The sequence below is a fragment of the Corapipo altera genome, unplaced genomic scaffold, assembly GCF_003945725.1.
Source record: "Corapipo altera isolate COAL_440 unplaced genomic scaffold, ASM394572v1 24b, whole genome shotgun sequence".
Lineage (NCBI taxonomy): Eukaryota > Metazoa > Chordata > Aves > Passeriformes > Pipridae > Corapipo > Corapipo altera.
Window position 1 is genome coordinate 3,629,577 of NW_020884888.1, and position 25,914 is coordinate 3,655,490.

General features: G+C 43.4%; 2 protein-coding genes across 10 annotated transcripts in view; one reads left to right on the plus strand and one right to left on the minus strand.

Moving 5' to 3' along the window:
• GALNT12 (polypeptide N-acetylgalactosaminyltransferase 12) overlaps positions 1–11,437 on the minus strand; it is a 46,622-nt gene extending 35,185 nt beyond the window's left edge. The window contains exon 1 of the mRNA XM_027644044.1: positions 11,058–11,437. Coding sequence (XP_027499845.1) covers positions 11,058–11,437 — 380 coding nt within the window. The remainder of the gene's footprint in view (positions 1–11,057) is intronic.
• Positions 11,438–17,916: 6,479 nt separating this feature from the next.
• The window catches only part of ANKS6 (ankyrin repeat and sterile alpha motif domain containing 6), a 39,224-nt gene continuing 31,226 nt past the window's right edge, over positions 17,917–25,914 (plus strand). For 5 of the 9 annotated variants that reach the window (XR_003527707.1, XR_003527706.1, XR_003527708.1 and 2 more), the window contains exon 1: positions 22,294–22,680. Coding sequence is in view for 4 of the 9 variants with exons in the window: in XM_027643913.1 (XP_027499714.1) it covers positions 22,322–22,680 (359 nt within the window). In the remaining 5 variants the exon portion in view is untranslated. Of the gene's footprint in view, positions 17,970–21,839; positions 22,106–22,293; positions 22,681–22,925; positions 23,030–25,914 lie in introns of those variants that run through there. The other 4 variants (XM_027643915.1, XM_027643917.1, XM_027643914.1 and 1 more) reach the window with 4 other exon arrangements.

A 25,914-nucleotide genomic window follows, 5' to 3' on the forward strand; every position in this document is an offset into this window, starting at 1 on the left:
CAGTAACATGGCCTCAATACTTGTGACTGCTGCTTGCTCTAGAACAGATGTATTGGTCACATAATCTGACCAGTGGATGTTTAGGATTGTACGGAGGCAACGTTGACGGAAGCATTGTAGGAGACGCGGGTGGTGGCGGTAGATGACCCATGATTCAGAACCGTATAAGAGAGTAGACAGCACTATGACTCTGTAAACACTGATCTTGGTGCTTTTCTTCAAGTGTTTATTACGCCATACTCTTTTGTGGAGTTTTCCAAAAGCACTGTATGCCTTTGCTAACCTGTTGTCTATCTCTCCATCAATCTTACCATCCGAGGAGATGAGGCTACCTAGGTAATTAAACTACTGGACTGATTTGAGCTCTGATTGGCCAATGGTGATGTGGGGATGATGGGGGATTCCTGAGGTGCAGGTTGATGGAGGACCTCTGTCTTCTTTAAACTGACTTCCAGCCCAAAGAGCTCAGCAGCGTCTGCAAAGCAGGATGTTAAACACTGCAGAGCTGTTTCTGTGTGGGCAACAAGGGCAGCGTCATCAGCATAAAGCAGCTCCCGGACAAGGTGGTTTAAGGTCTTGGTGTGGGCCTTCAGTCGCCTTAGATTGAATAGACTTCCATCAGTACGATATCGAAAGCAGTCCCAATGACATGGTGTTTCCACCTTTCAAATCTGATTTTCTAGTGTGTACTTAGTGCATTTCTGTGTGGTTCATTTGTCACCTCTGGTAGTTGGGGAATCATGACTTAGGGTATTGAATTGGAGTCTTTTTTTTTTTTCACAAGATATAGAAGCTTCAAAAAACCCATATCAAGTACAAAACCTGACTTGAAGCATAGTGGTCATAACTCAGCTTTTCCATTCCTCAATGTCTATTTACCACAGAAGCACCTTAGCAGCGCATCTTCTGTATTCACCTTTGCAAACTTCATGTACTTTTATTCTCCATGTGTCAACCAAGTATCCAGGCTGCTACTTTCCAAGTGAATCATTTCACTCCTACTTTGGGTTATTCAGAAAAACAAATGCCTATCAGTTATGGTATGTCATTAAAATGACAAGGGGGATAAAAACTGGTGACAGCAGTCCCAAAATATGTTTTTGCAGACACTGGGAAGGTATATTTATGCTGCCTATACTGCAACTTGCTTTTGGCTTCTGACTAAGGCGTTCTTTTAGTGCCACCCTCGAACTCATAATTCTGTCCTTTCCAATATAGAGGATCATGTTAAGACAGGATTAATTGCATTTCACATTAACCATCCTAAAAGCTAGGTGTTACTTCTGAGCTAATCATCTGGACTCTGCAAGTCCATAAACACAGATCCAGAGGGCAACTCTCCTCACCCTTCTTAAGCCATTTATCTAGCACAGCCAAACAGACCTCTGTGGCTTCCCACCTCCATCTACAGAACAGCTGCTTAACTTTTCTACGACTAAAGTTAAAGTACGTAGAGTCTCTACTACTGGCTGTTGATACATCACCTTGAACCTCATTATCATAACTAGCAAATGCTTTGTAAAAGCATAACATAGACACAAAACAAATAGATTTGCCTGTAAGCATGACATTTCCAAGCATGGACAATAAATGCAGATGCATCTGAAGTCCAATATATTCTTTCACTACTCTCAGGATCTTATTCAACCACAGGAACTTTACTGCTTTGCAATAATTATATACATTTTAAAATAAACAACCACCTAAATTAAAAACATGTGCATGTTTAATGGGCTCATTTTCTTCAGAGAAGTACACAATATCTCTAGTCATGCTGATTTTGGAAACAGTTATCAGATACCAGGGTCGGTCACCGAAGAAAAACCTGATGCTAGCATATCTGAGGAGCTTTTTTAGAGTCAATAAATGCATAAAGTCTTAAACAGAACTCAGCTTTCACTGAAAAACATTGATACATACTGGATAATAACCATAAAAGGTATGGTAATGCAAAGGAGTGACACCTGCTCAGCGTCTGCCCTCTGGTGATTCCCGCTCTCTGCAGACCCACTAGAAAACATACAAGCATAATCCTTGTGTACAGCAGAGTGGCACCCAGAGAAAATGTGGCCAGGACTGCCCCTAACCACCTCCCAAGGAGTGGCCCGGGACACTGCTCTGCTCCAGCAGCAGCCCGCTTCTGCATTATCCTCCATTTCCTTCAGGCACTTTCTTCCATGCTGGGTGGGTGTTCCAGGGTTCCTTTTGCTTGATTATTGTGACTTAAAAGATCAATATAAAACAAGAAATGCCAAGAGACAAAGCTTTTGTTTATCAATTTATACTAAGAGAACATCTACATTTTAAAATTCTAATTGTGTTCATCCATAAATTTTTAAATCTCTAGATAAGAAGAAAGAGAAAATAATGCTGGTACGCACCTGAACACAAAACCACATTCACTATGTACCATCTTTCCTGGATCTTTTACTACAGCAACTCATCTCAGTCAACAAATGCAAACTGAAGCAAAGCACGTAAAAGTGTATCATCATACATCCAAATTCCTGTGGGTTTGGTTTTGCCTTTTTTACACCACATTTTTAAGCCACAGTCTAACCGAGAATATACGGCTGAAAGGTTTAGTAAATTAACCTTGGAATCTACTACGCTATAAAATCTTCTGTTAGCAAGTTTTACAATAGGTTATTTATTAGAAACTAAGGAAACATCAGTCAGGAAATGCCTAAACAAAATTAAATGGGCTGCTTTGAAGAACATTTGTGTCAATTAACGTAATCACTCAATTTATTTCATTGTAAGGAGCTCTTTCTCTTAGAGATTTGTATCTACACACAGGGAGACAGAGCATGAATGTGTGCACACCGGGCATGCTGCCATGAGTTAATTAGGAATGGTTGCTGACATGCTCTTATTTAAGACTTTCACCACAACTGTGACAACGATACAGCAAGGGAAAATATATTTTTAATCTCCAAATTTGATCTTCTATATGCAGTTACTCATACTTTAAGAAAAAATATTATCTGCTCTGTGAGTTTTCAAAGATTTGTTAAGAATACAAACTGCTCATAAATTATTTAATGCTTTCTAAAGGTACACTATATAAGTTTTGCTTTTGAAATTTCAGTGTGAGTGCCTGAGGCAAGTTCAAGATTGCGTAGCTTCTCTCAAGAAGTGCAAAACAGCATGTGTCACAGCTATATCTGAGTCAACGTGATTTATGTGACTACAGTACGTGACATTGCCATATATGCCCCACCATAGTGTCACCTGGAAAACACAGCCAGGGTCCTACTTTAGGCTGGCTTTCACATGGTGGGCTAGGAACCAGGTTCAATGGGTTTGTTATGACAGGCTGTAGACATGTTGACTCACCACACAACCTCCTTTTCTCTTTCTAATTTGAATGGTTGAAACATTGAATTAAACAGCAGATGTTTTTTTAGTAAGAGGTGTGCTCAAATGTGGAATTTTGTAGGCTATAAGCAAATAAGGCCGATGGGGACAAATGGCAGCAGCCACGGGCATCTCAGTCTATATTCACCATCTCCACTGTCACTCCATAAGCTGCAAAGCCAGCAGTGTGGGCTCCAGGATCCGACAGGTATCTTCACCCAAGAGAAAACACCTCCTTCTCCCACCCTCCCCAAGTCATGGCAGAGAACACAGCTGTACTGGGGTCTTCTCCCCCCTTTTCTATTTTGTCTTCCCCACTGCTCCCAGCAGCAGCTCAGGGTTCAGCACATCCATTAACAAGCATCCCAAGCTCTGCAGCATGACACAGATGGCAGCACTGGTTTCTAAGCCACCCCACAGAATTACCAGGGCCGTGTCACCTACTCCAGGTTGAACATACAGTTGAACAGTTGCTTCTCACCCCTCCTTGGGGGAAATCAACCCATGGATAAAATCCAGCATGTGAGCAAAAAGCAATGCCACCCTATTACATCAAATCCTGGGATACAGAAGCATGGTATGTCCAGTGAAATTTAAGGATATGATAAATAACATTATTCTTCTCCTCTTCAAACACTACCCAACTTTTCATGTGAAATTTATTTTCTCACATAAAACTACTTTGAGCCAACTGTCAGTTCTGGGGTTTTCTCTTTAAAAAAAAAAAAAAAAAGTCTTATTTAAGCAGGAGAGGCTCCACTGGTTTTGCACACCTACACATGCCACGTGTGCTCGGCTATTACAGAAAAAGGCAGCAACGTTTGCTCAAGGTGTGTCTTGGTCCAGTGAGCAAGGCAGATAGCAGCAAGTTGCAGATAACTGCCATAATGCCCAAATTATTCAGGGGCAAGGCTGGAACACATAAGCAGCGCGAGTTCAGGTGATGCTGGCCTACATTTCCCCACCACCTGGTCCCAGCCCAGCAGCCTAACTAAAAGATCCCTAAATTATGCCTGCTGAAACAAACCACATTAGAGAGAGCCCCCATGTACACTCTACAACACTGTGATACGATCAACTCTCTGAAAAGAGAGGCGAGCTAGACTGTGAAACAGTTTCCCAGGTTATTTGATGTTTTATAGAACAATTCTCTCAGTGACAATAAGGTCTTGACAAGACAGACTGCCAAATGCTGGTTTAAGATTTCAGACAATAAAGGGCTGCACTGCCTAGTATATAAACATAGTGAGAAGTAAGAAAGAAAGATAGAAAGCCTTAAACAGAAGAAAATATTTGCTAAGAAGTTTGGAGGGGAGGGAGGAAAGCAAATCTGTGTAAAACAGATTTTAAAAAATTAAGAAAAAAATGTCTAGAAAGCCCATCTAGGAGAATTGACTAAATCTGTATCCTAAAATCCACAAATTTAAGAAATCCATAGAGCCTCCTAATTCCAAATTTTTAGAGAAAGGTTATAGAAGTTCCTACCTGGCCCATATTCTGGACGTGCAGATTAGAAGGAAATTGTGCATGTGACAATGAGGAAAACAAATTGATTTTCACTTTAGTTTCCTGATTTGAAACAGTGGTTACATTTTGCTCAAATGGTTACCTGTGTGCAATATGCTTCCAAGGTAGTGAGATACACTTAACTTTATGGTACATAGCCATACCATTTCCTACACCTACATTCAGAAACTTACTTTCATCACAGTAATTTGATGCAGGACAAGAAAAATATTAAAAAAACAAAACCCCTAAAAACAAAACAAACAAAAAACCCCACAAAACACCCCCTCCAAAACAAAATGAAAACCCCAAAACAAAACAACAACAAAAAAAATCCCAAACCAAACCACCCAATGATGAAGTATTACTCCCCCACTTAACTGTATGAGGAAGGAATGAGATGTCCCAGAGGTACACTGCGTTGACAATCTAAAGCCTGTTTATATATGCAAGGAATCCTGCCAACTAACACTAAAGTAATAACTCAAAGGTGTTACAATTAATGTAGTTACTAGTTACAATAACCTCTACCAGAAAAGGTCAGAAGACAAATGAAAAGAAATCCAATCCTAAACAAGTGAACATAGTGTTACAGAACTACTACACCAAATACACTTTTAAGTGTTTAATGCAAAGTATTTGCTCGTAAGAAGTAGCATACTGCGTCTTCTGGACTCTGATTAGATGTAAAGCATGGGAATACCCAATGCCAAAGCCAGCCCTGGGCACAAGATGCACCATCATCTGTGTGTTTAGAGGGAAGGGATGCGAAAGAAGGTCAAGCTCCTGCAGCTAACCTCTTCAAAGAGTTCATATTTCCTATATGGACCACTGCAAAACAAAAAGGAAAATCCACTGCAGTTATTTCACCTCTAGATAAGAGATGAAAGAAAAGCTCCTGGGTGAAGTCTGGCAGTCATGGCGGGCTGAGGAGGAAACACCTGGCTGCTGCGCCTTTTCCCGGAACAGAGTCAGGTTAAAACTCCTGGCAGGAGCAGCGTGCTCATCAAAATCAGATGCTGTGGTTTTTGGAGTAGAAAAGGGACCAAAACCTAATATCAAGGTTTATTATGGGAATTTGCTAGCAAGATACTATCAGATGAGCATCCTGGGTAATTTGGTATTTACAGCCCAGAAAACAAACCATAGAAGAAAGTGAGACTGTAAAGGAATCACACTGAAATCTGGGAACAAACAGGAAAAAGAGTTTTGAAAGTCAGAAAAATCCCAACACAAGATTGTTACGCTAAACTCAAACACAATATTCCCCCAAAATAAATAATACTATAGGCATAAATGATGGTGACAGAAGAGTTTAAGTATTTGTGTAAACTAGCTATTTATATAACTTTTATATAAAGAATCTCTATCTCCATCTCCAAAACACAGAAAATTACCTAGAATTAAAGAATGAACCTCTCAAACTTTTTTTAATAGCTGCAAAATATGCAGACCACATTCAACACTTTTAGGGCTTTTGTGGCTACTTAAAATCATTTGCCAGTTAAGGAAATACAGGAAAGAATTAAAAATCCATTTCCTTGTGATCACAAGTAAAATGAGCCCCAAGGGCTGATTCAGGTTTCTACAACGAAAAAGACAACACGAAACGCTGAGTTGGCACAAAAGTGCGTATTCCTGACTTGTTCCTTCTGTGGCAAGAGTCAGCCAAAAGGCAGCTGGTGTGATTTTACAGAAACCATCCCCAAAATAAACATGCAACGCACCTCTCCTGTGAGAAATACTGAAAGAAAAAAAAAGAAGCTAGAATGTCTAAAATCAGGAACAGCACTTGAAAACGGCCCTTAATCTAAAAGAACACAAGTAGAAAACCTGGAAAAGTATTTCTTACACACCGTAACAACCTGTCTAAGAGAACATATCAGTTGTCTGCCTAACCTCGCAGTCCTGTAAAACAAGTACCTGACAAGAAGCCCCATGGGACAGAATGCAGACGTGTTGTTGCGGGGGAAGAAAGGCAGAGCAGCACTGGCCAAACCGCACAGCTCAGAGCTCATCGCATCGCACTCACAGGGCATCAGCCCCAATGGGGCCCTCACTAAGCCAGCGTCTGATAGAAGATTCTTGTTGGTTTTAAACCAGTTGTTGCTTCCCTTATGAGTGAAAACACAAGAAATTAAAAAATAGATGTTGGGAAGACAAGTAAGGCCATCCAGGCAACATTATGAACAGAGGGGGAGGGAGGTCAAAAAAAGTCACTGTGGCAGCGATGTAGCCTTGAAAGAGGTATCCAAAGAATCTGCTGAAACTCCATCCTTGGAGACTTGGAGGTTGGAGTAGACACCCCAGAGGTTCCTTCCAACCTCTGTCCTTCTCTGACCCTACAGCAAATTTAACTTCTAACCTTGTACAAACTGTATGATCATTTAGTAACTTCCTCATATTCTTATTCGTAAGATTTTTCCAAAATAGTGCTCTTATAGATTGTCTATATGCCCTGTTTGTTTATATGTATGATTAAATATTTATATTTATGTGTATATTAATAAATATATGTTCATAAATATATACACACACGGTCACATGCACAGTTCTAGCCACCCATAAAACTAGAGTTCCTGTGTGATGAAACACATTATCAGTTGCTGATCTCAAGAGCAGACAGTTAAAGGAAGCAGAAACTGTCTAAAGGAAATGATAGAAGTTGTTGAGTTCTTCAGGTCTGTGGTTCTACAGAAACAGGATCAGTTGTCACAAAAAGTATGCTACAGTAAAAAGAAGGAATAAAAACCTTCTGAATGTTTGCATTGTTGGGAATTTATTAGTAGGAGAAGCATCTTATTTTGAAACTTCCTGGATTCATAGTCAAATATCATCAGTCAGTACATTATTTGAGACAGTAATCTCAGCCAAACTGTTCTTCTCTTCCTGCATAGTATTACCAGACATAGGTATTAGCAAGTAACTTGCCACATTACTGTTCCAGTAGCAGGTCTAGGATGTACAAAAGGTAGCAGTATAAAATGGTTTTTTGTCATCATTTTCTGATAAAGAAACACTTTGTGCCATAATTTTGCATATCATGCTTATTGGTTCAGATACTCTCAATCTTATCAGCAAAATTCTAGTTTTCATTGGATTCAAATGTTTGTACCCAGAAAGCAGGCTCATTGATGAGTGTCAGAGGACATTAAAGTTAAAAGGAGCAAGGAGGACCAGGTGGTGGTAATGTTGCCTCTATTCTTCCTTCTTTCATCCTCCCATTTTACCGGCATTTAAAATTTCCAGACGTGCCTCCATATGCTGAAACAGACCAAAAGCCCATAGCCCAGAACACAGTCTCCACGTACAGTATCTGCCAATATCTCCTCAATACTTGATTTAAATTTTCTAGTAGATGGACTTCCTTATTCTTTACAGTAAATGGATTTTTGGAACAAGGAGGTGACAGAATTTGTTTTATCCACTTTTCATCAACCATGTATTGCAGCAGCCCAGGAAGAGTAACACATCTGTCTTTCAGGCTGAAGACCTGTCAATTAGTCACCTCTTTATGAAAGCCATGCTGTAAGTTGAATAGCACTGGGTCCAACACAGATTTCTACGGGATGTTATTGGTGACCCTTCACTATTTAAAACAAAACAAAACAAATAAATCTCCCAAACCAACCAACCAAATAAAAAAGTCCAAAACAAATGCTTTCTAGCTTCTATTCAGTTATATATAAATGCAAGAAATTTCCATCTTATTTCACAGTTGTTTAGGAACTCATCAAAAGCATCTGGAAATAACTTTTTATCCATATAATTACAACCTTCAAAGAACTCAAATAGGTTTGTAAGACACGTCATCCTTGACAAAAGCCAAGTTGACTTTCTCAATAGATCATGCCTAGCCATCTTCCCCTTACCACAGCTTGTAAATAACGTGGCTGAAAAAGATCCAAGGCTTGCCAGCACACAGTTCTCTAGTTCTCCTCTGAGATTCCACTAAAAAAATGGTGTATTTGCCACCTTCTGGTCTTCAGGTACCAAAATTGTTTCACTGATCACACCTGAAATTTAGCCTTTGCACCATTTTAGTGGACAGTTAAAGCTTAGTTTCAGTCTACCATTACAGCCTCACCTATCACCAAAATATTCATTAAAGGTCATTACCAAAATTAAAATAAAAAAACTAAGTAATGTTTTCCCTAAGGTTGTATAGCCTCTAATCTTACAATGAAGTGCAATGACTGTCTATCACTATAGGTTCTGTGATACCTTTTTTTTTTTTTTTATTTCAATCACTTAAATGGTCTTCTCCCTTAAGAGAGGGAGTTAACAACTTCATTGCAAAATTGCCTTTGGGGAAGTTTTTTTACATTTGCTGTGTGAGTTGGATAGATGCTCTGTAACATTTTTGCCATAATTTAGATTTAACTGTGTACAAAGAAATTAGACACCTGCCAGCAGATATAACAACAGTGCAATACAACCCCAGCTTCAGAAGGCAATTATCTCAGAGGTTACATCACTGGTGCGTTGTGATTCTTTTGATTTGAATATATTTTGCCATTTCAACATCCAAATATTTAAATCAAAAAGGGTCTGTCGTTGTAGCAAAACCTATTCATCTATTTACAATTTTTTCATTTCTAGAATCATCATCCACACACATCTGTAATGTCTACTGTTCAACAACTGTAATCTCTCATTTCCTCTGACATCCTGCTATAGAGAAATGGCACAAGTCCAAAACAATTAATTGAAATTATTTAATTCTTCCCATGGAAAAGCAACTAAAATGGTCCTTTTGGACCTATGGTCTACAGACTGCTTATAAGGAGGGAATATACGTAACTAAGAAAAACAAGGCTAGTGTCAGGCTTAAACTTACAATAAAAAGGCCTTGGATTTGCATTTCAGCTTTTTGAGAGCCATCATAAGATTCATATTTTAGATTCAGCACTTATAACTAGAGTTGATGAAATACTGGCCAGGACACGCTGATGTGAAATGAATGCATGGGAGAGACAGAGCCCTGCTTTCTTCACAGCTCTTTGCTACCATATCGCACAAACCTGTTGGAATGAAATAAACCTGCCGAAGGCAAGCTCAGGCGAAGCAGAGGAGAGGACTCTTGAGGAGTCAGTAGCAGCCATGGTTCCATCTTGAGCCCTTTGGCAGATGGCACATAGAATCACAGATTATTCTGAGTTGCAAGGGACCCACAGGGATCACTGGAGTTCAACTCTTAAGTGAACGGCCAAATACAGGGGACTGAACCTGTGACCTTGGCATTATTAGCACCAAGCTTTAACCAACTGAATTAATCTCACCCATAAGCGGGTATCCTGTTCCTCTCACCAGCTGGTCACTCACTCACAGGAAAGCCCACACTGCAGTGAACATGCAGCTAAACCAAGTATTTGCATTAGGCCAGGACAATCAGACCTGCTGTGCTGCACTGGCTTTACAGCTGCACTGAACCATTGCCTGTAAACTAGAATCACCTCATCAAACAGTATCTAATCCTTAGTTTACAACTGCTTATGTCATCTGGCACTGGTTTCATAACTGTAAATGTAACTTGCAAATGAAAATTGTCCCAACAACTAAGCATCCCGGAACAGTCTCACTTCAGAATAACGTTACACACCTCTGTAATCACCGTTTCTAGCTCACTCCAGGTGATAATAAAACAATCTACTTTATACTGTGTGGCACAAGACATTTGAATACAATGAACAACTGAAATCTGGGAAGTGTAATATCTGTAAAGCTGGGAGTGACTGGAAAAGAACGCTGCTGCCTACGGTGACTAACACAGGGGACAGCAGCAGGAGGGGACAGCAGCAGGAGAAACACGGCAGCATGCCATTGCTTAAAGGCTGAAACCACACTACCAGGGCTACCGGGGGAAATCAACAGACTGGCACACGCATCACCAACAACCTACGTGTGCTGCCTCGCGGAGGTGAGGCAGCCAGTCACCGACGGACTTAACTCTGAGAGCGAACGCTGTGATCTGAGAGCATTTGGGAGGGGAAAAAAAGTTTCAAAAGCCTCCCCATTCCTGAGCAAGATGCAGCCGAGAGAGACGCGGTTACCCCGCGCTGGCCGCTGCCAGCAGACACTCCGGTTTGGCAGAGCGGCTCTGGCAGCCACACCTGCGGCAGGCACGGCTCCTCTGCCCCGGTCATAAGCGCCCTGGGGGCCGCAGGGGGCCGGAGCCCACCGGTACTCACAGCGGATGCCAGCGCTCGGGCAGGCGGCGGTGCAGCGAGATGCGATCGCTCAGGTAGATGTTGATCTGGTGCCGGCGGATGCTCTCCTCCTGGCGGCGCTTCTCGGCCGGGCTCAGCTCCAGCCGCACCGCCCGGCCCAGCTCCCCCAGCGCCCCCGGGTCCAGGGCAGGCTTGGCGTACACCGGCCGCCGCAGCAGCTCGGTGTCGGGGGACGGCGGCAGCGGCGGGGCGCGGCGGGCGGCGTGGCGGGGCGGCGGGCCGTGCCACCACACGAGGAAGCCGAGGGCGGCCAGGAGCCCCAGGGCAAGCAGGGCGCCCTCGCCCCGGCAGCCCCGGCCGCGCTTGCCGCAGCACACCCCGCGGCCGAGGCGGCCGGCCATGCCGAGCGGGCGGTGGGTGCCTCTCACGGACACGGACACGGGCGCACCCCCGCCCAGGGCGGACTCGGCGAAGTTCTCACGGACCTGCCCAAGCCGCGACACCCGCCCGCCGCCAGCGCTGCCCCCGCCAGGAAACCCGCCCGGCTCCTTCGCCGGCGGCTCCTCCTTCCTCCCCGCCCCGCTGTCGGCCAGCCCGCAGGGGCGCGGCGCAGAAGAGCGGGGCAGGGGCGCTGCCGCGGGGCGGGGAGCGGTCCCCCCGGACAGGGAACCCGAGCCGCGGGTCAGCCAGGGGCGCTGCGCCCCTCCCGCCACTCAGCCATCTTCCCAGGAGCGATGCCTCTCGGTTTCCTCGTGGTCGGAAGGCTGCTCGGCCACCGAGGGTTCCAGCACCCCAGGGAAGGCGCACGGCTCCAGCCCGGTCCGGGCTCACCCTGGGGATCCAACCTGTGGAACTAGAAATGGTCCTAACGTAGCCCAGGGCAGGGAGGCACCCCAGTTCTGCTGGTTCATTTACAGGTGGAATGTGGGGAGGAGGGAGGAAGGCATATTCCGTTCACACACTTCCTGTCACCCTTCAAGGAAAAGATGATCTGGTCACCCTGAAGGGACCTTCATAAACACTGGTAGCTGCATGGCAGATACTCAGGGGTACGCCAGCAAGGGAAAATTCGGCTGGCATAGAGCTGCCGGGGCAAGCTGCTTTGGCCATTGGAAGTGACAGCCCTAAGGATTGCTCTCTCCCAACAGAAATAGCCAGGGCTGCAGGAGAACAGCAAGGGACTACAAAGAGCTTTGGGGCTGAAGGAAACAAATCGATAGGAAACCAGGCTTCAACCATTCTTCTGCCTCTAGAATAGAGGAGTAGAGCAGAACATGGACCAAGAAGCCACAGGCATTAATGACAAGCTCTTTTTCTGAAGAAAGGAATGGTCTTGGTTGAAAAATGAAGTCAACCAATGTGACCTCATAGAGAGAAATCCAGAAGACAAACAAAAATCCCAAATTTATTATCCAGATAATAGGCAGTCCAATCCATGCCTTGACAGAATTATGGGGCAAAAAAGCAACAGTCATTAGTCAATATCTTCATGTATAATTAATCCTCAACAACATATTTGTATGGCTTTTTTTACTTCAGCCCCCAACAGGATACAGCCCCACCTGTTTAAACTTGTGATCTGGAGGCCATGAGATTACATGAAAATTCCCCATTTTGCATTTGAAATATCTTAACATAAATGTAACATAACTGGATAAATTTTCTCTCTCACATTCAGTAGGGAGCTGGAACTGGTCTTGAGGTGTCATCTGCTCCACGTATTTTGCAAAGAGATTGTTCACTGCCGTACTCTCTCCTGTTGGAGGCCTGTCAAGATCAACCCAGCAGAGGAGTCTGGTCAATCCCAGGAGGGACTTCAGCTCGGTACGTGGCACTGGGCAGCGCTCACCAGTATTGATGAGGAGTGCATGAAATATGTCTGACACTGAGGAAGGGAAAAGACCTTGTCACTACCAGACAAGGTTAGAGCTCTGTCTGATTTTACATGATAATAAATATTGTATGCAGCAACAAACACCGAGGCTGTCAACTACTGTGGAGGCCTTGCTCTGGACAGAAGGGTGTGGAATAATAATGACTCATCCTGACACGGGTAAACTAGTATAAATCAAGTACATTAAGTGGATTTGCAGATGTTTTGTGTGTCTGTACGTGTGCATAGATATAAACTGATTATTTCTATCCATCACAGATAATTATGTAGGCAAAAAATCTAGTTTCAAAGCGTAAATACCAGCTGGTATAACTTAAACCTAATAGTAGTGAAGTAGTGAAATATGCATTGTAGACAGCTACTAAATCCCAATATGTTGGACTTCAGAATCTGCATTACCTATAAAGGAAGCTGTGTCTAGTAGGCCTTGGGTGCTGAAGAGTCAGGTGGCACTACTAATTCCATGCCCAGTGATTGTGTTGTCTCCTTGCTCACCATCGTTCCTGAATAAAGGAAGACCATTCCTGGAATGAATCAAAGGAGAGGAGATCCTCCTGGACTCCCAAAAGAAATTGTTGGGGAGATTTGGAAGATGTAAAGAACAAAATGGAAGACAGAGTGTTAATTAAGAAGAGTAAGAAAAAAAAAACCAGAGAGTTCCGCTGCAGGGTTTCTTAAGTATTAGAAGAATCAGTATTTTATTTAAGTATTCGAAGTAATAGAGCACTGTGAAAGAAATACAAGAATAAAGTCACATGACTGATACAAGTTCTGAGATAAAAAAATGGGAATCGGAGAATGGAATGTGGCAGGACTGCAGGAGGTATGCTGCCACTGGTGGCAGACATGGTAAGATCAGACAAGACTGTTGAAGAAGATAACCTTCATAGCTACCTCTCAGTCAGATTTTAAAAATGAAGAAAGGGCTTGAAGAAAAGGTAGGAGAGCATCACCTTGCTTCCATAAATGCAAGAAAGGTTGCAGCTGGAGGTAAAGTAAGGGAGGTGGCTCTCGGTAGTAATCATGCCTTTACAGCAAAACAGCTGGGAAAGCTTTCTATGATCATTATTGCAATGAGGATTAAAAGTAATGCTAGTAAATGGTAGTTCCCCATGGATGATGTCTGTCGTGGTTTGAAAGCTCCCAAAAATCCAGTTTCCAAACTCCTTGCAATTTGTTTCAAGGTGAGAGAGAAGGTTTCAGACAGGCACAACGTAGCATGGGGGAATTATATCAAAATTTATTACTAACAGAATAAAAACTATAGAAACTAAAAAGCAAATAAATACACAGTATTAATACAATTTCTACCACCCCTGGGGCCCTCCCACTTCCATCCAGAAGAAGAACCTTCAGGATGATAGCTAAAGTCTCTCTCTCATTGAGGTATGGGGCAAGGGGTCTTCTACACCCCCACCAGCTGCTCAGCCTCTGCTGAGGTCTCCTCCTGGACTGCAAGGGAACACTTGCTTCACCAGGTCTGCATCATGAGCTACAGTGAAGGTTCCTCCCAGGGAGTAAGATTCAGGGACTTCTCCACTTCAGGTCCACTCTTCTCCCCAGGTTGCAGGATTTTCTGGGTTTTTGCTCAATCTTATACCCCCAAATAGCTTTCATTAAAGTCCTTACCCAGTCCTTACCCTTACCAAGCCTGCTTGGGTTGGCTTCTCTCTATCCCAGCTGCAGCATCGGCAAGGGGGGCATCCCCCACATTCCTCGTCCTTTCGGTTTTTGGCTGCCCTCGTCCAAACCCCACGTAGGGCACTTCCGAGTCCTCCGCCCGTCTCTCTTCTGCTTCAGTCTCAACTGGAGTCGCTCCCTTGTGGGGGAGGGTAGCAGTGAGACGGCTTGAAGTTTCTCTCTCCTCTGCCTGGAATTCTTTCTGCTCTGCTTCAGGATCACCACTGCTGACTCCCTGGCCATAGTGCCAGGGCCGCGGGGTGCCCAGGTCCCCATCTCGGGATTCCCCTCCAATTCTCTCTGCCAACAAGTTCTCTTCCAGTCTGTTGTAATGTGCTGATTTCACAGGGGCGAACCGCAGCTCTCCATTGGCCCTGCATCGGAAACTTATTTGGGATTAACCATTTCCAGCCCCAGGGGAGGCTAGATGAGTGAAACTACGACAATATCCAAACAAACACTCAAGGAAATTCATGGGAAAGTACAATAATGATATTAATGCAAAAGTCATTAAGAATCAATCAGTTGCATTCACAAATAAGTTTGGACAAGATGCAAAGAATATGAAAGCAAAGACACATTTTCTTAAACCTTTTCAAAAGTTTGTGGGGTTTAATTGTGTTGAGAAAACAGAAATTTCTGAGCTGAAATACTTAAAGTGTAAAGACTTCTGCTCTGAATGGAAAAATAAGCCCCAGGAGGAAAAAAAAATCTACAATTAAGGCAAATGAGTTTACTGCAATCCATAAAGCTTGTAGCAAAATTTTCATGGAAAAGTTCCTTTTAAGCCATTCTGTTGTTTCTTTTAGGTTTAATAACAATGAAAGTTAAAACAATTTGTTCTGATTTTTTTTTTAATATTAGTGTTTAGCAAGCCATAATTTCAGTTGCTTCAGAAGTTTTAGTCAGAGATAAGTAGAGTAACCAAACAAGTCATATAAAAGCCATAATTACTTATCTAGAAAGATCCGTTGTGCTCTCCATTGTCTAAATCAAAACAGAACAGTGAAATAATTAATATATTTAAAAGTTTATTTTTAAAAAGTGAATTTCTATTTTTTCACCCCCAAAACAATCAATATATTAACCAAACCTTTCAAAAAGCACTAAGAGAAAAAAATTAAGCACAATATGTAGTTGTCCATAAGAATTTACATTATAGTGAATGTAATAGCTCAAATTAAGGATGTATCTTGCTTTCTGAAATATCTATTTGAATTGCAGCCAGTAATTAAGTCACCTAAAATACATGGGCTGATTGAAGGAATTGGTCTACATACAAGGAACACTTAAAGCGGTAAGTTAAGATGAACTATTTTACATGTGTATAATTATTAAAAGTTATTCTTATTTTGTAGCAATGACATACTCAGAAAAAAATAGAGCTATTAAATTTTGCAGAAGCTTAAAAATTTACTTCATCCAATGTTTTGGGTTTTTTTTTTAGATCTGTATTTTTGCTTTGTCAAAACGAAGCAAAATTCTAAAGTGGAAATGGGGTGGGAAGAAGTGTCAGCTACTAAGGACTGAACTTTTATTAAGTTCCAACAGCTTCCTAAATTCATACTTTCAGGGTAAAAAGAAAATATCAAATAACGTATTTCAGAATAATGATCCTCGTTTTAGAAAAAGCCAACAATTATGTATTCTAAAAAAAAAGAAAAAATTATCAGAGGAACATGATAGGAACATGATGCACAAATACATTGCAGATAGATTTTTGTTTAAGGAGAAGAAGAGTCAGCCAAGTTATAAAACATACCCATGGAGAGAGCTTTGAACCTATGGATCATTGTTCACCATCGCTTTAATTGTGCATAAAATAGCACTGCCCTCTATAGAAACAGTTCCCCCAAACTCCCACCTTGTGTGCTCTTTCTCTCCTTTGTCAGCACAAGTATTTTTTAAATATTATTATTCAGCCCACAGTCCTACCAGTGCCAAGGGATTTTTTTATTAATGTGTTTGTGTTGAAAGTCTCTCTGTTTGAGACAGCTGTGTAGCACAAGCAAAACGTGAATTGGCTGGACCCCACTTCCCCAGCTGCAGGTCTGCACCAAAGGGTGGGTGTTGAGGTCCTCAGTGCTTCAGCTTTACAGGGTAGGCTTTGGGTCAAGAGTGAAGCTGGGTGCATAGTGCGGAGGCAAAGAGCATCGGGAATTTAGATGAGAGGAAGAACAAGTGGGTACAGAGGCCTAAAAATAAAACAGATTAAAACCACAGACTTGATGTGTGAGATAGAAACTGTCAGCTATTTCAGGGATCTTCTGTCAGACTGATGAATGATGTGCAATTCTCCTACTGATGTGCCAATAAAAACAGGTGGCATTCAGTGGATTACCTGGGCAAGACCTCACCTGTACCAGCTTGCAGTACTGTACTTGTAGCACAATACTTGCAGTACTACTGTGTAGTACATGTATATGCATATGTATGTCTACACAGACATACACATAAAATACCTTGCTCAAAAGGTCACATACAAGTCAGGATACCTTAAAGGAAGAAACAATATGTCAAAGGCTTCAATCAGTATATTTGTTTGCTGTAGGTGTGTATTGTTGGTATATAAATGTTCTCTTTAACTAAATAGCCAGCATGAACTCCAGGCAGTGGAAAAGATGTACAGAAAGGAAGCCAGGGCCAGAAGCTTAGCTTTCAGAAACTACTGGAACAAAGCTGCAGTTCTGTGCATGGAATACGGCATGACATTACATGTTACTGAAGGTCTGTTATATTGGAAACCTGACTGAGTTTTCATACATACTTGTGCAGACACAGTGAATTAAAATACTGAATTGCAAATAATTTTTGAAAGTTTGGTCAAAATTATGGAATATTCTGAAACATATAAATGAAGTAAATTCCTCACAAAGTTATAGCAGCTGGTTATAACAGATGAAATGGAAACTGCTATACACACCATTAAAATTCTGATCAAGAAGTCAAACAGATATTATGTCATGAAATTTATCTTTGTCATCCTACACTGTAGCCACTTACTACCATGTGTTTTTTAGTAATTTTTTTACGGTTATTTCTGTTTCTATGCCTAAAAGGACCAAATCTAACATATATGAGTCCAGTGATACTGGGCAAGTATTTGCTTTTCTATGATGGTATTTCTAATATATGTGTCTGCCTTTTCATTAAGGCACAGATAAGTGTTGTCACGCAAAATAAATGCTAAAAATTTCAGTTTTCTTTTTCTTAGAAATATGTCTTCCTTGTGATTCACATCATTAAGGTTTTACAGTAGAAAATAAGCCTTTTACTCCTTGAATTGCCATGAAAAAAGGCCATCGTATTTGGGGATTTGAGATGCCATCATCTACAGACTTTCATAATGCAGAGTATGAGTGAGTTGGCTGCCTCTAGTTTTATGGATTTCTTCAGAACAGATTGCTTGACTACTTGCATTTTTACATTTCTGTTTGATGCTTTTGATTATGATGGTAATTTTACAATCTTCCATATTATGTGATCCTGTAGAAATTTGCTCATGTATTAAGGTATATGTCCATATGTATTACAAGCTATTATTACTGTAAGGGCAACAGAATTTTTTGTCATGTTACCTGGCCAATTTATAGTTCTACATCCCTGCTTTTTGCCGTATTATACTTACTTTACTAGTTCCACCCGTGTGTTACGTGCCCCAATGGTTTCCTAGTCTTTGTTTTGCAAATGGTGAGTTCTATGTCTTGCGGAAGAATGGCTCTAAGTTTATCTCCTTTATGTAACTTTGTTTCATGAGTAGCTGTAGAGTGATAAGGTCTCCCCTGAGGCTTCTCTTCTCAAGGCTAAACAACCCCAGCTCCCTCAGCTGCTCCTCATAGGGCTCGTGCTCCAGACCATTCACCAGCCTTGTTGCCCTTCTTCGGACATGCTCCAGTACCTCAACATTCTTCCTAAATTGACGGGCCCAGAACTGGACACAGCACTCAAGGTACGGCCTTATCAGTGCTGGGTACTGAGGAGGAATCACTTCCCTGGTCCTGTTGCTGATAGGCCAGGATACCATTGGCCTTCCTGGCCACCTAGGTACACTGCTGCCTCATGTTCAGCTGGCTGTCAACCAGAACCCCCAGGTCCCTTTCTGCCTGGCCGTTGTCCAGCCACTCTGTCCCCAGCCTGTAGTGCTCCATGGGATTGTTGCGGGCAAAGTGTAGGACCCAGCAGTTGGCCTTGTTGAACCTCATCCCGTTGGATTTGGCCCATCTATCCAGCCTGTCCAGATCCCTCTGCAGAGCCCTCCTGCCTTCCAGCAAACCGACACTCCCCTCCAACTTGGTGTCACTGCAAATTTGCTAATGTAGACTCGATCCCCTCGTCCAGATCATCAATAAAGATATTAAACAGGACTGGGCCCAACACTGATCCCTGGGGGACACCACTGGTGACCGGCTGCCAACTGGATGCAGCACCGTTCACCACCACTCTCTAGGCCTGGCCATCAGCCAGTTCTAAATCCAGAGAGAGTGCCCCTGTCCAAGCTGTGGGTTGCCAGCTTTTCCAGGAGTATGCTATGGGAGATGGTGTCAAAGGCTTTGCTGAAGTCTAGATAGACTACATCCACAGCCTTCCCCTCATCCACCAGACAGTGCCCTTCTTAAATCCATGCTGGCTGGGTCTGATCCCTTGGCCGTCCTGCATGTGCCATGTGATTGTGCTCAAGATGATATCATTAGCAGTGGAGACTTATGTTAGAAAAGTTTCACAAATGCTGAGCTCACATTTTTGTTCTTGCTTTACCTGTTTGGCACTTTTTGGCAGGCTTGTCCTGTTCCTTGCACTTTTCTCATCTCGTTTCTTCTGACATTTTAAATTACTTTTACCTCAGAGCAATCCAACATTGACCTATACAGATTAGCACAGAATTGATGTGAAGGAATTTCTTGTCTGGAAGGAATTTCACTGACTGGACAAACAAGATGCAGCTTGGACGAATCTTCTGAACAACCAACACACTCTGCACATGAGAATCTTGGTTTTGTTTTGTCCTGTATTATCTGCATTATCTGTATTGTACTGTAAACTCTGCACTGGTGTGGCCTTACCTTGAATATTGTGTGCAGTTTTGATCATTGCAATATAAGAAAAATATTAAGCTCTTAGAGAAAATACAAAGGAGGGCAACGAAGATGGTGAAGGGCCTTGAGGGTAAGTCATATGAGGAGTGACTGAGGTAATTTGGTCTGTTCAGTCTGGAGGAGACTGAGGGGAGACCTCATTGCTGTCTACAACTTCCTTGTGAGGGGAAGAGGAGGGGTGGGCACTGATCTCTTCTCTGTGGTGACCAGTGATGGGACGAGAGGGAATGGCCTGAAGCTGAGTCAGGGGAGGTGACTTGGATATTAGAAAAAGGTTCTTCACCCAGAGGGTGGTTGGGCACTGGAACAGACTCCCCAGGGAAGTAGTCACAGCATCAAGCCTGACACAGTTCAAGAAGTATTTGGACAATACTCTCAGGCTCTTGGGGATGGTCCTGTACTGGGCTAGAAGTTGGACTTGATGATCCTTGTGGGACCCTTCCAACTCTGCATATTCTATGATTCTGTGATCTTCCAACCTAAGCTTTCTCCATCATCTTACCCTAATGAACAGTTTGAAAGGCTTAGATTGTTCTTTCATTGGTGAAGAAATCAAATCCTGTATTTTCCAGAGAGCTTGGTACTGCATCATCCATGAGAATATTCTATAGCACTTCATTAATTTCAGAAAAAATCTGATTATTTTTTCCATGCCTTGATTCTCATTCAGTGACAGAAATCACTGACTGATCATACCAGTATAAATGCCTAGGATGCCAACTGAAGATAGTAATGACCATCAGATAACAGCAGCAAAATTCATCACAAATAATTTCTTCTCTCAATTTGTAAACCCCAACAAAGATTTCCTATTGATTAGTTATAAGTTTATTAAAATAAGAGTTTTATCTTTGCTGTTAGGTTCCTAATTACATTAATGATATCTTTGGAGTTTCAAACCATTAGTAGAAATTGATAGCGTAATTATCAGCTATATAACATAAATTTGTACAATGACTATGTACATTAGGTTATCTCAAAGAAAAACTGGAGTGATTGTGTCACTAATTTGACTATATCTGAGCATGCACTTTGACATGGCAAGTATGACCCAGTTTTCTTCAATCATGAATAATGTGTTACATTAATTACTCTTGTCATTCCCTTCTTCCAAGCTCTGAAATATTAAACAGAGTAAATTGCACCATCCACCTTTATTGATAATGGCAAGCTCCTCTTACTATCATAGTTTAAGAATGGCTGTACTGGCTGGATCAAAAGTCTACCAAGCCATGCATCTTCCCTCTGAAGATGGCCAACGTAAGCTTCTTTATGCTTAAGGAAATTATTTAACCTAAGTATATATGTTACATATTTAATATTCTATGAGTTAACACATCAATAATGAAGGAAGCATCACTGAATATGTGCCCTCTCTAGGAATTTGTTCTATTACTTCTGTAACGATAAATAAGCAATTTTTTTTTTCTTTGCTGTGAATGGTAGTTTCCCAGAGGAAAAGTGGCCATAACCACAGCTAGAACTCCTGTTTGCTGTAGACTTTCTCCAAGTGTAACTTGTTTGGCCCTTTGCCATGATGGTCTGGCAATCTGGATTCACAAGTGGCTCCAAGTCAAAAAGCTGTGTAACTTGGAAGATAAGGACGCCACTGCCTAAAACCAGGGGATTGCTTCATTTTAATGGCATTTGGTGGTTTTACTACACTCCCTATAAGCTTTCCTAATCCTCTCCTCCCCAAACTCTCCACCACTGTAATAAGTGCCCTGTTCTGCCATTGAAGTAACTGATTTTCATAGAAGATTACGTGCCTGAACTTGCAGGTACACAACATGATATTCTTCAGTGACTAAATTCAAGAGTTTGCTTTATTTTTTCCCTTGCTTTAGATCTTGTAAACCAGAATAACCTGGAAAAAATTTCAGGTTACCTGGGAGGCTGAAGCTAAAGAGAGGTACCTCAGAAATCCAAATTTTATGCTCAAAGTCTTTGAACTGAAAGACTAACCAGTGCTGTCAGGCGGTGTGAAATGTAGGTTTTTTAGGGAAGACTCATCTTTGAATCATGTTACCTCAGTGAAGGGAGAGACTGGTTTGGAGCTAAAGGAAAGACAAAGTAGGAAGGTCCAAGTAAAGGCTGAAGTATCACATAAGCAGAGTGGGGCTGATAGAGGGACCGTGCCAAGCTGTAGAAGTCACGTTGTGAAGCAAAGAAAAGGGATTACTGTGTCAGGTGAGAGCGAATAACCTCCGTAGCGAAGGCTTGCTGCTATGACCCCGGGCGGATACACTTATTTGTGTGGGAGTCAGTCACGGTGTGGAAAATGTCTGCAGCCCAGATGACAGAATCCCCCTGGGCCAGGAGCCGTGGGGACCCCGGCGCTGGCTGGGCGAGGCGGGGCGGCACTGCCGGCTGGGCAGGGGAGGCGCCGAGGCCCCGGCCAGGTAGGGAAGCCCCTCGCCGGCTCCGCAGAGCGCGGCCCAGCCCGGCGCCCCCTTCCCGCCCTGCGAAGCGCGGCCGGGGCGCAGCGGCCGCCCTGGGCCGGCCTCCTCCCGCCGGCAGAGTCCCCTCCTCCCCGCTGCCTTCCCGGCGGCCGCCGAGCCGCTGGCGGGGAGGCGGTGGCGGGCGGCTGAGTTGCGCGGGGCCCGGCGGCGCTGCCCATGGGGGAGAGCGGGGTGCCCCCCCAGGTCCAGCTCTTCCTCCGCGCCTGCGAGCAGGGCGACTGCGAGACCGCCCGGCGCCTCTTGGGGCTCCCCGGCGGCGGCGGCGGCGGCACCGCCGACCTGGCGGCCTCCTCCTCCTGCGGCCCCGAGGAGGCGGCGGCGGAGCCCCGCGGAGAAGCGGCGGCCCCGCCGACCCCCGCCGTGCCCGTGGACTGCACGGACGAGGCCGGGAACACGGGGCTGCAGTTCGCCGCGGCGGGCGGGCACGAGCAGCTAGTGCGGTTCCTGCTGCGGAAGGGCGCCTCGGTACAGAGCAGGAACCACTACGGATGGAGCCCCCTCATGCAAGCGGCCAGGTACTGGAGGGGGGGAGCGGGACCAGAGCGGCTGTCCGGCCGCTATCCCGCCTCGCCGCGGGGCACCGGCCTAGTCGGCGGCAGCGCCGGGGCGGGGAAGGGAGGGAGGGCCGCCGAGGCTGAGCCTTCCCCGCCCCGGGGCTGCCGCGGGCGCTCGACTCCCTTGCCTTTCTAATCCCGTTCCCCGGGCCAGGGGAGGGCGCCCGGGAGCGCTGGGGAGCTCCAGGCGGGTCAGGCGTGTGGGAGAGCGGCCGGGCGCCATGTTGGAGGCTGCGGTCGGTCGTCGCCGGTGTATCCCGGCGTTATGTCGGGGGATCGAGCCGTCACCTGTTCCCGTCCCTGGGGGTGGGTAAGGAGGGGTTGTCTGGTGTAGATTTGGGTGAGTGTTGCGCTGGGGCATTAGGTTTTTATCTTTTGTGGTGATTGAAGCAGTGAACACTATTTCTTGAGTAAAGCCAGCACAGAATTGCAGTCAAAGGTAACCCGAACGTGAAAACACTGCTCCCCTCTTTCCTTCTGTGACAACAGGATACGCACGTACCCTTACTTAATTTTTTTTTTTTTTGGTGGGGGTATGTATGTGTCTTACCTACTTGTGGAAAAGTCACATCTGACATAAAACATACTGAAGCAAACAGGCACAATTAATTTCCCTTGGCTTTCCCATGTGTTCCTAAGTGGCTCGCTGGAGGATATGGAAAATCATTGCTGAGAGATTTTAATGACAAAACTGTGTTGTTTTCTGCATCGGTGATGCCGTGCTCTCTGTAACCCATTGCTAAGACTGTGGGAGGTCCTCGAGTTGCTAATGCTCGTATTGGTGCTTATCTTTACACTTACAAGTATGCCTTGGGCTCACAGGCATGTTTTGCGGGGTTGGAGGGCAATGCTTTGCTATAATAACTGAATGCTTAATTGAGAGGAGAAATGTTTTTTGTGTTTTAGTATTTTTTTTTTTTCAGTTTTATAGCGTTTGAATACTTGAAAGAAAAGAATCTGTTTCAAAGTCAACATTTCTCTTTTCAATTAACGACCATAGAAAGTTCCCAAAGAATGAGTCACACAGCTGGTTCCCCAGCAAGAACAAGGAAGACAAGGTTCAACAATTTTGTTATTTTATGAAGGTTAAAAAAAAAGGAAAAATAGTTGCAGAAACAGTCTTAGATTTTTTTCCCCTTAATGAAAACCATACGCTCATTCTGTAAAAACAATAAAGTCAAATCACTATAACCCTCTCACTGATTTCAAGAAATTACTTGCTGACACTTGAAAAATTTTGTATGTATTATTGAAACCTATGCAGAAAGCATAACGTAGAAGAGCATGTTTCTTTTTTCTTTTTAATGGATAACCAAAAAGGAAACGTAGTGTTTATACCAAGGTAAGTTTGAGAGTATGTAGATGTTTAATTTTCTGGCTGTCCTTAGTCCTATTGAAATTGCACAGGAGATAGCATACGTGCATAAAATCAATCATGTGTACAGGGGTTGCAGGCTCTGCTGAGGTGATGAAGTGAAGGCTACCAGGATAGACCTTGTGACTATGCAGGCCCTGGAGGCTTCCTCCTGAAACTCTGTACTTTCTGAAAGGAAACTAAGGACATTTGGTTTGCTTTTAGTGGTTAGTAGCATTATTCAGGAATTCCTCAACTAACATTTGCTCTGCTGCAGTGTACAAAGACTGCTTTTAGTGTTGAAGTTGGATTGTGTTAAAAGCACTGTACAAACATACAGTTATGCATAAAGTCTGCAACAAGAGCACAAGGCGCATATCTTGTCAAAGTATTATGTTTATTAAAATGTGGGGTTCCTCAGCTGAGGAACAGTAAAGGTTTTCCTTTTCCTCATGGTTACCTAGCTGGTTGGGTGTATGGCTTGCACGATTGTCTTTTGCTTACTGACAAACTACCAGAGCCTCTGATAATCAAGTCATATCAAAGCTTGGTTACTGATAGAACTGGTGTCTGAGTTCAGTACTCTGACCAAGTTCTTGTAGATATTCTGCACAAGGAGGGTTTAATGATTTCATTCCAACTTTCTTTATTGGAACATACTGGATGTTACATAGGGTTTTGATTTAGCCCAGTGATACAGCAGTCTCCTGAAATTGTAGCACAAGCCTGACATAGCAATTGCACACTAGACAGTCAAACCAGAAGACAAACAGCACAGCCATTACCAGTCCCTGTATGCTCACCATCACAATGCTGGGTGTTGGGAGGAATGGGTTAAAAATCAGAAGACTGTCCAGCAGGATTGTAAATCTCTCAAGAGACCTTCCAGCTGGGACTAACTCTTGATAAGCCTGTGTGAACAGCAGGCCAGTGATCCTCTAGCATGGACTGATGATGATGCCTGCTTACCTCTGCCTATGTGCTGCTTTGTGGATCCCCTGGTTCACAATTTAATAGAAATGAATTTACTTTTTGCATTTTAGCTGCAAATTTGTGGTGGTTACAGCTCCCTGTCTGTGTCAGCTCACACACTGGGTATCCCCAATTACCAGGGAGGAGTATGTGACTGGAAGCCAAGCCCAGCTCAAGTGCCTTGCTCTTTTCAAAATTCATTTTGTTGGTTGCTCAGTTTTGGTGCTATATGTTGGGCTGAACTGTGTAAACACTTCCCCCGTACTGGTCTGGCTGACTTAAAAGCAGAATATTTTCCATTGATTGTTTTAGGGAAGGCCATTCACACAGACAGTTGTCCCACTCTTCTAATAGAGCCATTTCTCTCTCCGATCCCCTTGGTGTTGAGTGAAGTTCAGGTTACTCTACAACAGCTGTGGCCTCTGGCTGTTCATCTCTGAGCTTAATAGGCACATTTGTGTCTTCTTTCATTGTGGGCGCTAATTGATGGTTCACAACTGGAAAACAGGGGATAATGCAAATATAAAAGACTAGCTATCCAGTTCATAAGATGGCCCTTTTTCTTTTTTTTATTTAGCACTGACTCTTTGCAGTTTTTACTCTACTTCTTCAGTAGTAATGAGGATACTTAATTAAGATCTCTGGAAACAAATTGGCTTTGATTCTTGAATGTGATACAGCCCTAGAAATAAAATGGAAGTGACTCTCTGGTTCATGTTAGTTGTGAGTCGGTACCATGCAGCTGAAAATGAGGCTGGCACATTGCTGCTTTAACCAGACCATCCTCTTATATAGGGGTCACTGGTATATGTGGAATGGTTTAGTTTACAGTCCTCAGCTGACAATTGCTCTCCTCCAACGGGGTGATC